Genomic DNA, 14,171 nt, shown 5'->3' on the forward strand with positions numbered 1-14,171 from the left:
GACTTGTGACTCGCTGAAAGATGCATTCAAATCAAGCAGCCTTACTAATTTCTATGCATCTCTCCCCTCAGAGACATATCATAATCTCAGGAACCATGCACTCAAAATTGCAACCATCTTTGGCAGCACCTATGTCTGTGAGCAGACTTTTTCCCGAATGAAACATCTGACATCTCCAATCAGATCCAGACTAACTGATGAACACTTGCATCACTTGCTACAACTAGCAGTGACAAATATGGAACCTAACATTGACCATCTCATTAGCCAAAAGCAGGCCCATAGTTCACACTGAAATATTATTTGCTTTTGTTGATTACAATTGTTCTTCATTTTAAATATTGCATTCTTTTTCCTGTTTTTTGTGCACTACTACAAATATGTGCAGTGTGCATAGGAATTCGTTCATTTTTTTCCAAACTACAGTCTGGCCCCCAACAGTGTCTGAAGGACAGTGAACCGGCCCCCTGCTTAAAAATTTTGAGGACCCCTGTTATAGACACTGATCAGATTCCCTCTCAGCCTTCTCTTCTCCAGGCTGAACAGGCCCAGCTCCCTCAGCCTCTCCTCATAGGGCAGACGTTCCAGGCCCCTGATCATCCTTGTGGCCCTGTGCTGGACTCTCTCCAGCAGCTCCACATCCCTCTTGTACTGTGGAGCCCAGAACTGGACACAATACTCCAGATGCGGCCTCACCAGGGCTGAGTAGAGGGGCAGGATCACCTCCCTCGACCTGCTGGAGACGCTCTTCTTAATGCAGCCCAGGATCCCATTGGCCTTCTTGGCCACGAGGGCACACTGCTGCCTCATGGTCAACTTGTCGTCCACCATGACGCCCAGGTCCCTCTCCGCAGAGCTGCTCTCCAGAAGGTCAGTCCCCAGCCTGTACTGGTGTCTGGGGTTATTCCTCCCCAGGTGCAGGACCTTGCACTTGGCCTTGTTGAATTGCATGAAGTTTTTCACCGCCCAGTTGTCCAGTCTGTCCAGGTCCCTCTGGATGGCAGCGCAGCCCTCTGGGGTATCGGCTACTCCTCCCAGTTTCGTGTCATCAGCAAACTTGCTGAGGGAGCACTCTGTGCCTTCATCCAGGTCATTGATGAATAAATTGAACAGGGCTGGACCAAGGACTGACCCCTGGGGGACACCACTACCCACAGGCCTCCAACTAGACTCTGCACCGCTGATCACCACCCTCTGAGCTGTCATCCAGCCAGTTCCTAATCCACCTCACTGTCCACTCATCTATCCCACACTTCCAGAGCTTGCCCAGGAGGATCTTGTGAGGGACAGTGTCAAAAGCCTTGGTGAAGTCAAGATAGATGACATCCACCGCTCTCCCCTCATCTATCCAGCTGGTCATTCCATCATAGAAGGCTATCAGGTTAATCAAGCATGATCTCCCCTTGGTGAATCCATGCTGACTACTCTTGAGCACCTTCTTGTCCTCCACGTGCCTGGAGACAACGGCCAGTATGAGCCGTTCCACCCTGGGTCCTCCTTCTTGCCTTTTCTGAAGACTGGCGTGACATTGGCCCTCTTCCAGTCCTCCAGCACCTGCCCCGTTCTCCAGGATCTTCCAAAGATGATGGAGAGCAGCTTAGCTATGACATCCGCCAGCTCCCGCAGCACTCTGGGGTGCATCCCATCAGGCCCCATGGATTTGTGGGTATCGAGTTTCCTTAGGTGCTCTCTGACCCAATCTTCCTCTACCCAGGGCAAGTCTTCCTCTCTCCAGGCTTCTTCTCTTGTCCCTAGGGCCTGGGACTCTAAAAGGCTGCCCTTGGTAAACACTGAAGCAAAGAAGACATTCAGCAACTCTGCTTTTTCTGTGTTATTCGCAACCAGGGTGCCCATCCTGTTCACCAGCGGACCCATGTTTTCCCTGATCTTCCTTTTGCTGTTAATATATTTGAAGAAGTTTTTCTTGTTATTTTTAACGTCTCTTGCCAGATTGCATTCCAACCGCGCCCTAGCTTTCCTTGTGGCATCTCTGCATTCCCTGACTACGTTCCTGTATTTCTCCCAGGGGGCCTGTCCTTTTTTCCACATTCTATATACTGCCGCCTTCTGCTTGAGCATTTCCACAAGCTTCTTGCTCATCCACGCAGGTCTCCTGCCCCCTCTGCCTGACTTCTTACACACAGGGATGCACTGTTGCTGGGCGTGGAGGAAGTGCTGCTTGAAAACTAACCAGCTCTCTTAGGACCCCCTTCCTTCTAGAGCTCTAGCCCATGGGATTCTTCCGAGGAGGTCTCTGAAGAGGCTAAAGTTGGCCCTCCTGAAGTCCATCGTTGCAAGGCTACTTACAGTCCTGCCTCCTCCTCATTGGATTCTGAACTCCACAAACTCATGGTCACTGCAGCCGAGGCTACCCCCCACCTTCACATCTCCTACAAGTCCCTCTCTATTTGATAGCACGAGGTCCAGTAGCCCACCTCTCTTCATCGGCTCCTCCACAACCTGCGTCAAAAAGTTATCATCAACGCTCTGCAGGAACCTCCAGGACTGTTTGTGTCTGGCCGTGTTGTCCTTCCAGTTGATGTCAGGGTAGTTGAAGTCACCCGTGAGAACCAGGGCCTGTGACCATGAGGTAATATCCAGCTGACTATAGAAGGCCTCCTCAACTTCCTCATCCTGGTCAGGTGGCCTGTAGCAGACACCCACCACAGTGTCTCCCACATTAGCCTGCCCTTTAACCCTTACCCACAGGCTCTCGACTTGCTCATCATCCACTCCCAGGTTGAGCTCCATGCATTCCAGTTGCTCTCTCACATAAAGAGCAACTCCACCACCTCGCCTTCCCAGCCTGTCCTTCTTAAAGAGCAATTAAGTCTTAGCCCATTAAAAGATGCATTTTAATTTCTGTCTAGGCGTAACTAGGAGAAATGTGAATGTCCCTACAGAAATTTCATCCTCATTCCAACTAGGACATAACAAGTTTTGCCCAGAACAGCACTCTAAAGAACCCAGAGCCTCTCCCAGCTTGCTGTGTGTCTCGTTCATCACCTTGGGCCATCTTCTTGGTTTGCATTTGGGACTTCAGTGGTGTTCCCTGTCAGGACAGAGATCTTGCTAAGAGCTCCAGCATCACAAACTTACTAGTCTCTCCCTCATTTTAGCATCTCCAGCACAGTTTGACAGCCCTAGCCATCAGCTTCCGAGGAACCAGGGAGACACAGGGATTTGCAACACCAGGAGTGATGTTCTCAGAGGCCCTTAAGATCCCACCACCGACCCCAGAGCCCAATTCCCATTGAGTTAGGCTACAATTAAGCACCTTAGTACTTAGCTTAGCTCACAGCAATCACTTTTTGGTTTCATCTGACTCACAAAGTTGAATGGACTTTCTCAGCATGTTTTGCACCAACTTTCACTTAGATTAGTTACCTTAATCCTCTTTACAGTTTAAAAAATAACACGTCTGCACTGTGTAAAAAGGACACAAGGCATGCACTGTACCTGGGGGGGGGGAGAACAGCCCTCTTGAAGACTACAAATGAAATAATTAACACACATAGGCAAACTCATCACACTAAAATCAACATGATCCTGCAGAAAGAAAAAGTGAGCAAATGAAGTGCTAGAAGTTTCTTATTTAGTCAGGACAAGCTTCCACTTCATCACTACATACAGTGCCTTAGCTGCACCAGGTATGTGGCACCGGGATGTTATTTTCGCTTTAAGATTCGTCTCCTTCAGAAGGAGGATTTAATGAAATGGTCCTCATGTAACTTGAGATCATTGGCATAACATATCCAGCAGTGTATCCTAGGCTTTTAAGTAGAACCATAAACTACATTTTCAAAATAAAGTAGGTTTTACATGGGGATGTGGGCTTTTTCTTAAGTGTGCTTCCTTTTGCTAAATCTCCAAGTTTGCTCGGTGCAAATTAATAAGGTTCATTCATATGAATCAAAGGCGTCTTTGCTATCTGAAACATATATTCAAAGCTTACCTGCGTTTATATATACAGGATAATATGCAGACCTTCTTTGATTTCTTTCCTATTTCATTTTTCAAGCTAAATTTAGCAACTTTCATCCTCCATAAGCACCATTTTGTACTGACAGGAGAACTCAAGCCCAAAGTACAAGCTTTTTACATTTTCCCCCTCAGTGTGCCTTCAACCCTCTGCTGAAGCTACAAGGCCTTGGTTAGATAATAACTGCAATAAAACTACATACTTAGAGTTCACTTGCACCACAGTCACCTGCATTCATTTGAGAGGGTTTGAGTCAGGCTACCTTCACCTTTCTGCAAGCAGGGCCTGGCAGAGTGTCCTGGCAAGGCAGCTTGCAGGACCAAGCTGTCATGGCACAATGATCTACCTCTGTTAAGCTGTAAAATGACCCAGTGCTTAATTTATTAGGCCTTTAGAGGGCTTAGCTCTTGCAGGCAAAGACACCTGCAGCTCTTGTAACACATCTACATGCAGGAAACCAGGTGCAAGTCGCTATGGCTACTGATCAGACTTGGCTAACCAGCATTTATGTACGATCCGGGTTCAGCTGGAGCTTCTTCTTCCCCAGACAGAAGCCTTTACTGACTACTAAACCAGTCATTTGTCCCCTTTGGAGTTTTCTTCCAAGCACAACCAGTTATGGTAAAGTTGCACTTTGCAAGTCATGAGCATGATGGATTGCAGTGGATCACCTACCACTGCAGCATTAGCGAGCATCTCGGAGATGTTTCATGGAGCTGCCACCTGTAACTGAGCAAACACCATTGTGTTTGCTCTTCTTTAACGGCATTAACCCTACAAATCTCAAAACCAGGATGACTGCCTTCCTTCCCACACCTCAGGCCCAACAACTTGGAAGCTGCGAGCAGAACAGCTGATCCAAGTTAAACACAGAATAACACCCCTTGCCAGCTTGGCACTTATAGCACCTTTCCAGGCAGGTGATGACAGCTGGCTACCAATTAAACAGATCCACCTTCTTTCCACATTTGAATCCTCTTAAAAGCAGGCAGATCTTCAAGGAAGCTGGTAATAGCTTTAGCAGCTGCACACAAGTGGCCTTGTAACCTCCATCCAACCACCTCTCCATTCCCAAACCAGCTGGGCAGGCCACAAGGCTTGTGGTGGGTCTCTTCTTTTGGGCTCTCTGGGTATGAGAGCTTCTAGCAGTCTGTTTCTTGGCTGCTCAACGAAGCAGATATGGTCTAAAATATTTCCAAGCAAAAGAAACGAAATACCTAGACCACGTGGTAGGAATGGGCAGAGTCTCAGTGATGTATTCAATGAGGCATATTAGTCTTAATTTATTTTTAAAAATGTCACAAACTCACTTGTACATGTACCCAGGCACATATACATATAAATATGTGTGGACCTATGAAATGTGCTAAAGCTGCTTGCTCAGGGGAAAAATTTGGGAAGAACTGTCGGGATGCGAGAGCAATACTGAAGAAGGAAGTAACCGCACAAGACTGAGCAACAAAATAATATAAAAGGGGTACTGGAACCAACCACACTGAGATTAATAAGAATTGCCACCACAACATAGAAAATTGCCAATTGACAGCCACTGAAATACAGAAAATGTCACAAATTATGCAAAGTCTCCAATTTGCCCCAGGCAAAAAGAAACCAAATACATGAATAACATTACAGGTCATGTATTTTCAGTGAAATAAAGACACATGGATGCCATCCTACATGGCAGCATGGACATTACCAAGATCAGGGGTCACCACCTGCTCTGTGTGGGAAGAAGAAATCCTGGCCCACAAGTGAGGGCATTATCTCAACATAAGTAAGTGTTTATTTGCTGGTACTAAACTAATTAAATTGTCCAAGCATCAAACAAGCTTAAAATGCTGCTTCTACACAGCAGGGATCAGCAGCACAATAAAAGGTCCTGCAGCCAATTAGCTGTAATTTGAATCCCTATCATAGGGCAGTTCAGCAGAAATCAAAAGTCATGGTCACCTGTAAAATATACATTGCTGCCAGCCATACAGTGAAAGTATGTTCTGCAGTTGTTTGGCTGCAGCAGCAAGGGCATTACTGATACAGCCATGACCTCTGAGCTGCCCTGACAATAAATGAAATAAATGAAACTCAGCTTTGAAACATAAAAGCTTAAGACAAAAGTTAATGCAGGCTGGATGCACCTTGCAGGAGCCAGGTAAAACTGGGAAACAAGGATAAAAAACAAACTCCAAATCCAATGGTAGAGAAGCAGACTGATTTACAGATGGGGAAGGGGTTTGTTTCCACCAGTGATGCTGGCATCTTACAGTTCATATTTTAGGGCCCAGGTACATTAAGGGAGTCCACATGCTCTGTAGAATAACTCAATATAGATTATAAAAGCTAAACATAAGCACCTAAAACAAACGAGTTATAAAATGCTGATCTCAGGTCACCAGCAAGACATATCAAAGTCCATTATCTGTATGTGCATACTCATATCTGTATATACACATACATGCACACACATACACGAGGCAACCAGGGCAAGAAGAGTAGAACAGGTCTCCATATTTAATCTAATAATTTATTTCTCTGCTGAATTTCCAAAATAAGTTTCCACATGCACACTGCACCCCACTGCCAAACAGCATCACTTAAGCACTTCATAGATCTATTTAAACAGGTGCCAGCTTTAATGACAGGCTAATGAAAGCAGCACTGAACAAACAGGCAGGAAGTTTTTGTCCTCAACCCAGTATCATTTCTGGAGCGGGGAGGGCAGAAAGGAGCTCCCCCCCCACACACACACAAAGAGAAACTCCTCCAAATGCATGGAACCAACATAATGTTTCTACCTCCCAGTTACCTTATTTTCAATGCTGTCTGACTCTGTGCACAGAGATGTTTCTAACTGATGTGGCTCAGTCCCAATTCACAGTCTAGCAGGTGAAAACCAGGACTAGGAGGTTAACACTTCCTATAACTAGCACGTTTGAATTCAAAAATTACTTGTTGCAAGCTATGAAGTAAGGCTCTTAATCAGCTAAAATATTCTTGGAATTCAACCAGCCAAAAAATTAAGCCAGTAATCAGCCAAAATCAGCACTTACTCTTAATTTGGCACCAGAGAGCAGCAGGATCAGCTGTGCAAAATGCAAAAAGCTGAGAGAAGTGCAGGCTGGCAGAAGCAGAACCTCACTGCAAGTGCCTGCGTGGTAGTTCCTCAGGTAATAAAGTTTAAGTGATCGCTGGCTCCTCCAGCTTCTGTACCCTTTTTGGCTCTCGCCCAATAAGTCTCCTTGACCTTAAAACCGAGCACTGCTTCCATCCCAGAACAAGGTTCATGGCGCTGTTGCCAGCTGCAGATAAGAGGCTCGATAAAGCCACACTACCAACCTTGTTTGTCCGTGGGTTCAACATCAGGGGCTTGCCTTTTTCTTTTGTATGTGCACTGCGACAGGCTGTGGCGCAGGGAGCAGCAGCTACTCTTAACCGGAAGAACATCTTGGCTTTTCACACTGCACCTGGGAAGCAGGAAAGAAAAATCATTCAGATACAGAGGTTGTTGGATTCATGTTAATATTTCTACATTACCTGTTGTAAGAGAAATAGGGACATTAGATAAGGCTCCTCACTCAAACACTGTGATAATAACACAAAATTGCCTTGTTGCAGCTAGGAGGAAGAAAAAGTGCTAGTGAGGCTAGAGAACAAACAGTGAAACTGGTGTGGTTGCCTTGTGCTGCGGGCTGCAGTCAGTGTTTACTAGGTATTGTAGGTATTCCTATAGCTGCACCCAAATCCTGGAGCCCAACATAGCCACTAGCAAATATTCTAACAGTGACCCACGTAACTGGCAGCAGAGCAATGGCCAGGGAGGACAGAATGGCTGGGGCTTGTACAGCAAGGAAACTTGCGTTTCTGCAGTACCTTTCTGGAAGTGAAACCTCCTGCCTTGGGCAACAGAAAGGAAAGAAAGCGTGATACAACTCTGGATTCAATTTTCAATTCCTGGATTTTTTAACTTTGCAAACCTAAGAGGAGGAGGAAAAAAAAAAAGAAAAGAAAAAAAAAAAAAGAAAGGTCATTTTTCAGAGGAAGTTAATCCTTCTTATTAAAGGAAATGCTTCCCAAACAGATTTAACAATTTCTTAGCACCACTCAAAAGCCTTGTTCTTAATACTGCCAGGTAGTGACCACTCTCAAATCCATTCTACACAATTAATTTTAAGGGAAAGCTCTTGGGAGCAGAAATTATTATTACATGCTCGTGTAACAGCGACACAAGGGGCACGTCCAGAGCCCATCTCTAAGTGCTATTTCAGCAACATTCAGAGAGTGAATAGCAGTCACGCCTCAGGACTTTACACAGGAGCACAGGCCTCTATGAACCCACAGCAAGGTTGTGGCCTGGAAAGGATGGGGCAAATGTCACTCAGGTGCAGAACCCATATGGGGAGGACGGGAGAAGGTTTAAAAAAGGGCAGAGACCTTAAGATCCCCTCTCTCCATTGCAGGGCCCAAGGGAAGGGGTGTCCAGGGCTGGCAGTTGACTTGGATAATCCCATCCCTGCCCTTCCCAGCCAGTGCTCCAGAGCTCCCTGCCCCAACTACACCTTCAGTCCTAGACCATGTGCAATCACTAAAAGGGGCACAAGGTATTTCCAAAGACTGCAGAGATGCTTGCTTTGGAGTTTTAATTTCTTCCAGATGGAAGATGAAAATTAGATTAAGAAACAAAACTACATTAGCTTAAAACCAGCTGAATACTTTTAGAAGACCTTGTTACAATCAAAGTTGCACATAATCAACACAGCAGACTGATTTTAGAAGCTACCAGCTGAGGATCTGCTTCAAAATCTTTCAAAGCATTAAAAGAACACGTATAAAAGCCAGTATTTTTCATCATGAGTGCATCCTGGTGTCTTTTTTGCCTGTTGCAAACTCTAGAAGAAAGCAATGTCAACATCCAGCAGGCTCAAACTTTTCTTTGTTCGTTTTGGCCTTGCAGTTTAAGAAAGTCCCATTCGAAACCCATGTGGCCACTTGTTTCATGAAGAACATAGATCTACTGCATGGAGACAGGGCAAGCAGAAGCCTTGCCAGCTGCAACCCCGCGTTGCTTTTAATGTGGTCATTCCTCCCCGAACCAGCTCACAGTGGAGCAAACTAGGGTGTGGGGCACATGGAAATAGCTGCACACAGCAGGATCAGATAAGCAAAATTAGGTTTGTGCTACCAAACAGGCAGCCTTTAGGAATGGCAAATTTGGGCTGAGCTGATTTTAATTCAGATAGCTCGTTTGGCTTTATTAGGCAATTTTAAGGCCATGTCCTTATGCACATGAAGCCAAAAATGATCTGTGATTATAATATCCCAGGAAAAGTCAGCAGGCACCTTATTAACCTGGTTTGATGAGGGGCTTCAATTTGTCATGAATAACTCTCTTAAAGAAGGAATTAAAAAGCAGGCCAAACCTCTCACCTTATCTCACCTGCTCAGGTTTACTTTGTTGCAGGTAGTATTTTATGAACCAAACAAGACTGTGGCCCAGATTTTATAACTCCCTGACTTAAATCAACACAGTCTCTGATCAATAAGAGACTTTTCAGCGGTTTGATTCAAGTCTTACCTGGCCAAACTGCTTTCTGGCCATGCTCCTCCCTGTAGAGGTGCCCTAGAGGGACCTAAAACGTTCTCCTAAAAGAGGTGTCCCAGATGCCTGCAGCTAAATGGGAGTGATCCAGGCTTCACTTCTTACTCATTCCCTTGGTTTAGATCCAGGAGATATAATCCCAGTTAATGTATATCTGTTGTAAAACTCAGCCCTTTGGTTTTAGATGCAAGGCTGCATCTGTCCATTCCATGAGGTGGGTTAAAGCTTTTGCAAAGAGTTCCCAGCCTAACCCCAGCACCCCAATGAGACCCACAAGGACAGACCCTGAGCCAGAGGCAGCTCTAAAAATAACTCGCTCCAAGAATTTGGAATTACAGCCAAGGGTGTCTCCACTGAGAGACGCCTTCGGACAACAGCTCAGGATGAGGCACGGGCCAAGCGAGGGCGGATCAACCGGCCCAGCCACCACTTTTCCTGCGTGACAGTGGGAGGACACGAAGCTCCAACTCATCCCGCCCGCACAGAGCCCTGGCCTTATGCAAGGCCCTGCCAGCAGAAATTAGGAAGAAAGCAGAGGAATTGAAAGAGGAATAACATTGATTTTGTGCCAAAACATGCGTCAGCATAACCAGAGCGAGGACTTTTTTTTCCTCTTCTTTTTCTTCCTTCCAAGGGTAAGGAAGGCACACGCCTGCAGACTGGATGCATCGCAACTGGTAATTTTTGACCTTTACTACATACATTGCTGCGTGACAATTCAAAGGAATTATATTCTTTGACAAAACAGATACCAGCTTTCTGCTGTACCTTATCAGGAGGCATCTGGCCAGTTCAAATTACTCACTGGCAGCGTACAAGTACCCTTATTCAGGAGCAAACGTTTTGCTGCTGCAATTATGGATTTCCTAAACTGTAAATGGGACTTTTCAGAGAAAGGCTCATCAAACGTTTAAAAGGTACAATTCCATTGCTCCCAGCGTCGGGAAGCCCAGCGCCAGCTAGAGAAGAACCCACTTCAATTTTCAATTTCCAAGTTTCAATTTGCCTGAGTCGTGAGTTGTACCTAATCCCGAGGAATGTTTCTCAGCAAAGAAGCAATTTATGCTGGATGAGCCTCCCTCACACTCCGACCCCCATCGGGTTGTGCTCTCGCTCCTTTTCTCTTGAAGCGAGCCCTGCCTGGCCAAGTGTGACACAAACCAGGCACCCGCCGCTGGCTTCATCACTTAGGCGCCGATAAAGCCACCTAAAATGATTACATTAGGCAAACACCAGCTATAAAGGCGTTCCCCAAGAGGAGCTCTGCAGAGAGAGGCTCCCGCGGCCTCCAGCACCGCTCACCCTCCGCGTTTGCCACTGTTTTAGTGACGTCTCTGACGTACCTTGAGATCTGCAGATTTAAAAGTGCAACCATATTGGGAAGCAATAATAACCTTGCGTTCCGCAGGGAAGCCAGACCATTCACGAGCAGATCTTTAACATCTTGAAACTACTTTTCTTCCCTCATCCTCAAGTGACCAGTCCAACAGGAAGAAAAGCTGAATGTGAAGGACTTAAGCAGACTAAGTCTGTTCACATCTCGAGGTCCAAAGCGTTCGGCAAGCGAAGCACACGCTTTGCCGAGTTCAAATGAGGATAATTTTAGAACATCTTTTCTAAAAAAAAAAAAAACTTAAAATACCAGCAAACTTCTCACAGCACAACTAGAAAATGGTACTAAATTGCTTGGAGTTTTGGTTCATAAAACATCATAACACATAACTCCAGAAAGTTATTTTTCTATACAGTAGTATATGTTCTCCTTAAGCTCCAGAAAGACTATTCGCTTGTACTATGGAAGCTGCAGCAGCAGCAGTATTTTTGGCATATTTTTGGCCAATCAAAAGATAAAGTCACATCCTTGATTTTATTCCCACAAGTGGTTCCACTTGCTTTGGTGGGAGGACTCGCAGTAGCAAAGGTAACCACACACTTGTGCACGTCATCCTGCACAATCCCTACTTTTTATTCCATACAGAACATGAAATATTAAATTCCTCTAAATACACAGAGAGGTGGAGAAAAGGTGCACAGCTATTTTAAGGATGTTTTCTTCAACCCAAAACGACAGATTTTGGGGACAGGGATAGAAGCAGGGCTGTTCTCAGCTCAGCTGCACACCCGCAAAAGGAGATTCCTTTGGAGAGAATAACTCAGCAATAAACAAGGAGAAACCAGGCTGCTGGCTAGTTCATTACTACCTTTAGCAGATGTAACATCAAGTTACTCACAACACTAAACCTGAGACTGTAACACATGACTTTTTTTCCTTAAAAATACACACTCAGCCTAACTTTGTATAGGCTTTATATATGAAACAGAGCTAACTATGGCAGATGCGCCTGGCCAGATGCACGAGTGAACTGCCCACAGGGTCCAGGATTTTGCCCAGTTCTTTGAATTAAATTGCATTTATTTACATATACACAGGATTCCCCCTTGTTGCTAACTTTTTGGCATCAAAAATAGGGCAATGGGGACAGTCTTGCATCCAGGATTACTCTATTTTGCCACCTGTTTCCCCAGGCAACTGCGTGCTTTAGGGTTTCCCCAACTGGTCGCAGGCTCACAGTGGTGTTATAGGTGCAATATTATGAGTATGCAGCCTAGGTGCTATATTACCAGTACGTATTATATACATGCTGTGTTATATGCATGTGTCAAGCAGCACTTGGTACCATGGGTGCAGCCAAACCGAGACGATAGTGGGGCTGAATGTGTGACGGCAGCAGTGCTTTGTCTCCTTCCAAACAGGAAATTAGTTTTTGTGTTAAAAATAAATAAATAAATAAATAAATAAAATCACAGAAACTAGTCCTAAAAATACCAAGTGGCCTAACAGCAGTTCCTTACTCAAGCTCGCTGCTATCTCCCAACTTTCAGCTCTCAGCTTTATAGCTCTGCCAACGAAGTTGGGGGCAGGGGGAAAGCTGTCAAGTGCATGGGGCTGTTGTGCCCTCCATTTCAGCCAGGCTCATTGTCCCCATCCCCAAAAAGATGCCAGAAACGGGGAAAAGGGAAATAGGGAGAGGAAGGAAAATGGGGGGTGAGGAGGAAACCATCTTGACAGAGCAAGGCCGCACCCAACTGCATGGCCTCTCCAGGCTAGGCAGCGCTCAGCCTCCCTCACCCTCTGCCCCTGCCTCAGAGCCCACTACCACCTGCAGAAGAACACGAGGAGATTCAAGGATGTCGAACGTGAAGAAAACACCCCCAAAATGGGTGTTTTTAAAAGAGGCCTCCCCCACACCATTGCCATAACGAGGCTATTACCGGAACAAGCTCTACCTCATACTGCTGCTGCAACCAGTGCGCCCTGCACGACGCCGCCTATGCCTATTATACCGCCGGTCCCATCGGCCGCAGCTCCATCCCCCACTCGGCACCTCCCCCGGAATGAGGCAAACAAGGCTGCGCCGGGGAGGGACCCCCCCGGGGGCGGGGCGTTCCCCGTGACTAGCAGCCCTACGCAGCCAATGAGAAGGAAGGCCGGCTGGCCGGCGGCTGCGCTCGGCCAATGAGCCTTCCTCGCGGCTACCCCCCTGGCGTCCTGACGGGGACAGGGCGAGTTGTGAGGCGAGGGGTGTGGGCGGTGAGGGGCGATCGGGGCGGGAGGTGGCACCGGCACCAGAGGGTCTCGTGCCTGGCTGCGGTGCGGGGGGCTGGCAGGTAAAGCAAGGAGAAGGCGAAGCGCGGGGGAGCCAGCGGAGAAGGGCCACAGCCCGGCTTGGGGGTCGCGGGCTCCTCCTGCCCGTCGGGGTACCCCAAGCAAGATAGCAGCCGCCGCCCTGCGGCCGTTAGCGCGGGCCTGACCAACCTGGTAGCTAAAGACAGTGGTCAGAGGCTTTCCTCCAGGAGCGCTCAGAGATCCCGAAATGGGCCCCAGAAACTTGATCCCCCTGGCAGGGGTACTGCATCCCGGCACTGATGAGGCACCTCAAAGATCATATAGAAACACTCTTACCATGAGGAAATGTGCGGAAAATGTTGCTGTCAAGAACTGAATGTCCACAAAGGAGACAGAGGAGTCCTAAAACTTTATTCGAATAAAGGGAGAGTCCACTGGGCATATCCCTGGGGGGTCTCTCCAATTGCTGGGGGACGCAGCCCCCCTTTTATCCTAATTTCCCGACCGAGGGACGCCCTCTCCTTTTCCCCATTGGCCAAGGTACTCAGAAGTTACAGCCTTCCTGGCCCGCCTATACCAAACTCCTGCCTCCTGCCATCTGTTCTCACCTGAGCTCACCTGACTCCTTTGTCCCCCTTGCTGAAGAATGTGGGGGAATTCCCCTATTTCCCTCCTTTGTAAAAGCCCCCACCTCTTGGCAGATGCTCTTCTTGTCCCACTCACTCATGGCTCTGCTCAGTCTCCCCCCTCCCTTTGTCCTGCTCTTCAGCCAGGCTGTGGGGGAATCCCCTTATTGGTGAATACACAAACTTGAGCATTCCGCTCAGGAAATAACCCCTGAAATTTGTTACCATAGGAGATCTGAAGAGCTGGAATACCCCCCATACTACATAGAGTGCTTGATTGAAACCCAAGAGTTGGCAAAAGACAAATGCTGCGGGCTGGTGATAAAGCATCATTTCATA

At 46.9% G+C, this 14,171-nt stretch overlaps 1 protein-coding gene across 1 annotated transcript in view; it reads right to left on the minus strand.

Moving 5' to 3' along the window:
• The window catches only part of LOC104565901 (NAD-dependent malic enzyme, mitochondrial), a 38,063-nt gene extending 25,110 nt beyond the window's left edge, over positions 1 to 12,953 (minus strand). The window contains exons 1-2 of the mRNA XM_088536314.1: positions 12,867 to 12,953; positions 7,319 to 7,446 (exon numbers count right to left, since the gene is read on the minus strand). Of these exons, the coding sequence (XP_088392440.1) occupies positions 7,319 to 7,426 (108 nt within the window). The 5' untranslated portion in view covers positions 7,427 to 7,446; positions 12,867 to 12,953. The remainder of the gene's footprint in view (positions 1 to 7,318; positions 7,447 to 12,866) is intronic.
• Between the last annotated feature and the right edge of the window lie 1,218 nt (positions 12,954 to 14,171).

Source organism: Tinamus guttatus, unplaced genomic scaffold, assembly GCF_059628265.1.
Source record: "Tinamus guttatus ecotype Peru unplaced genomic scaffold, ASM5962826v1 Tinamus_guttatus_pri_ptg000656l, whole genome shotgun sequence".
NCBI classification, from domain to species: domain Eukaryota; kingdom Metazoa; phylum Chordata; class Aves; order Tinamiformes; family Tinamidae; genus Tinamus; species Tinamus guttatus.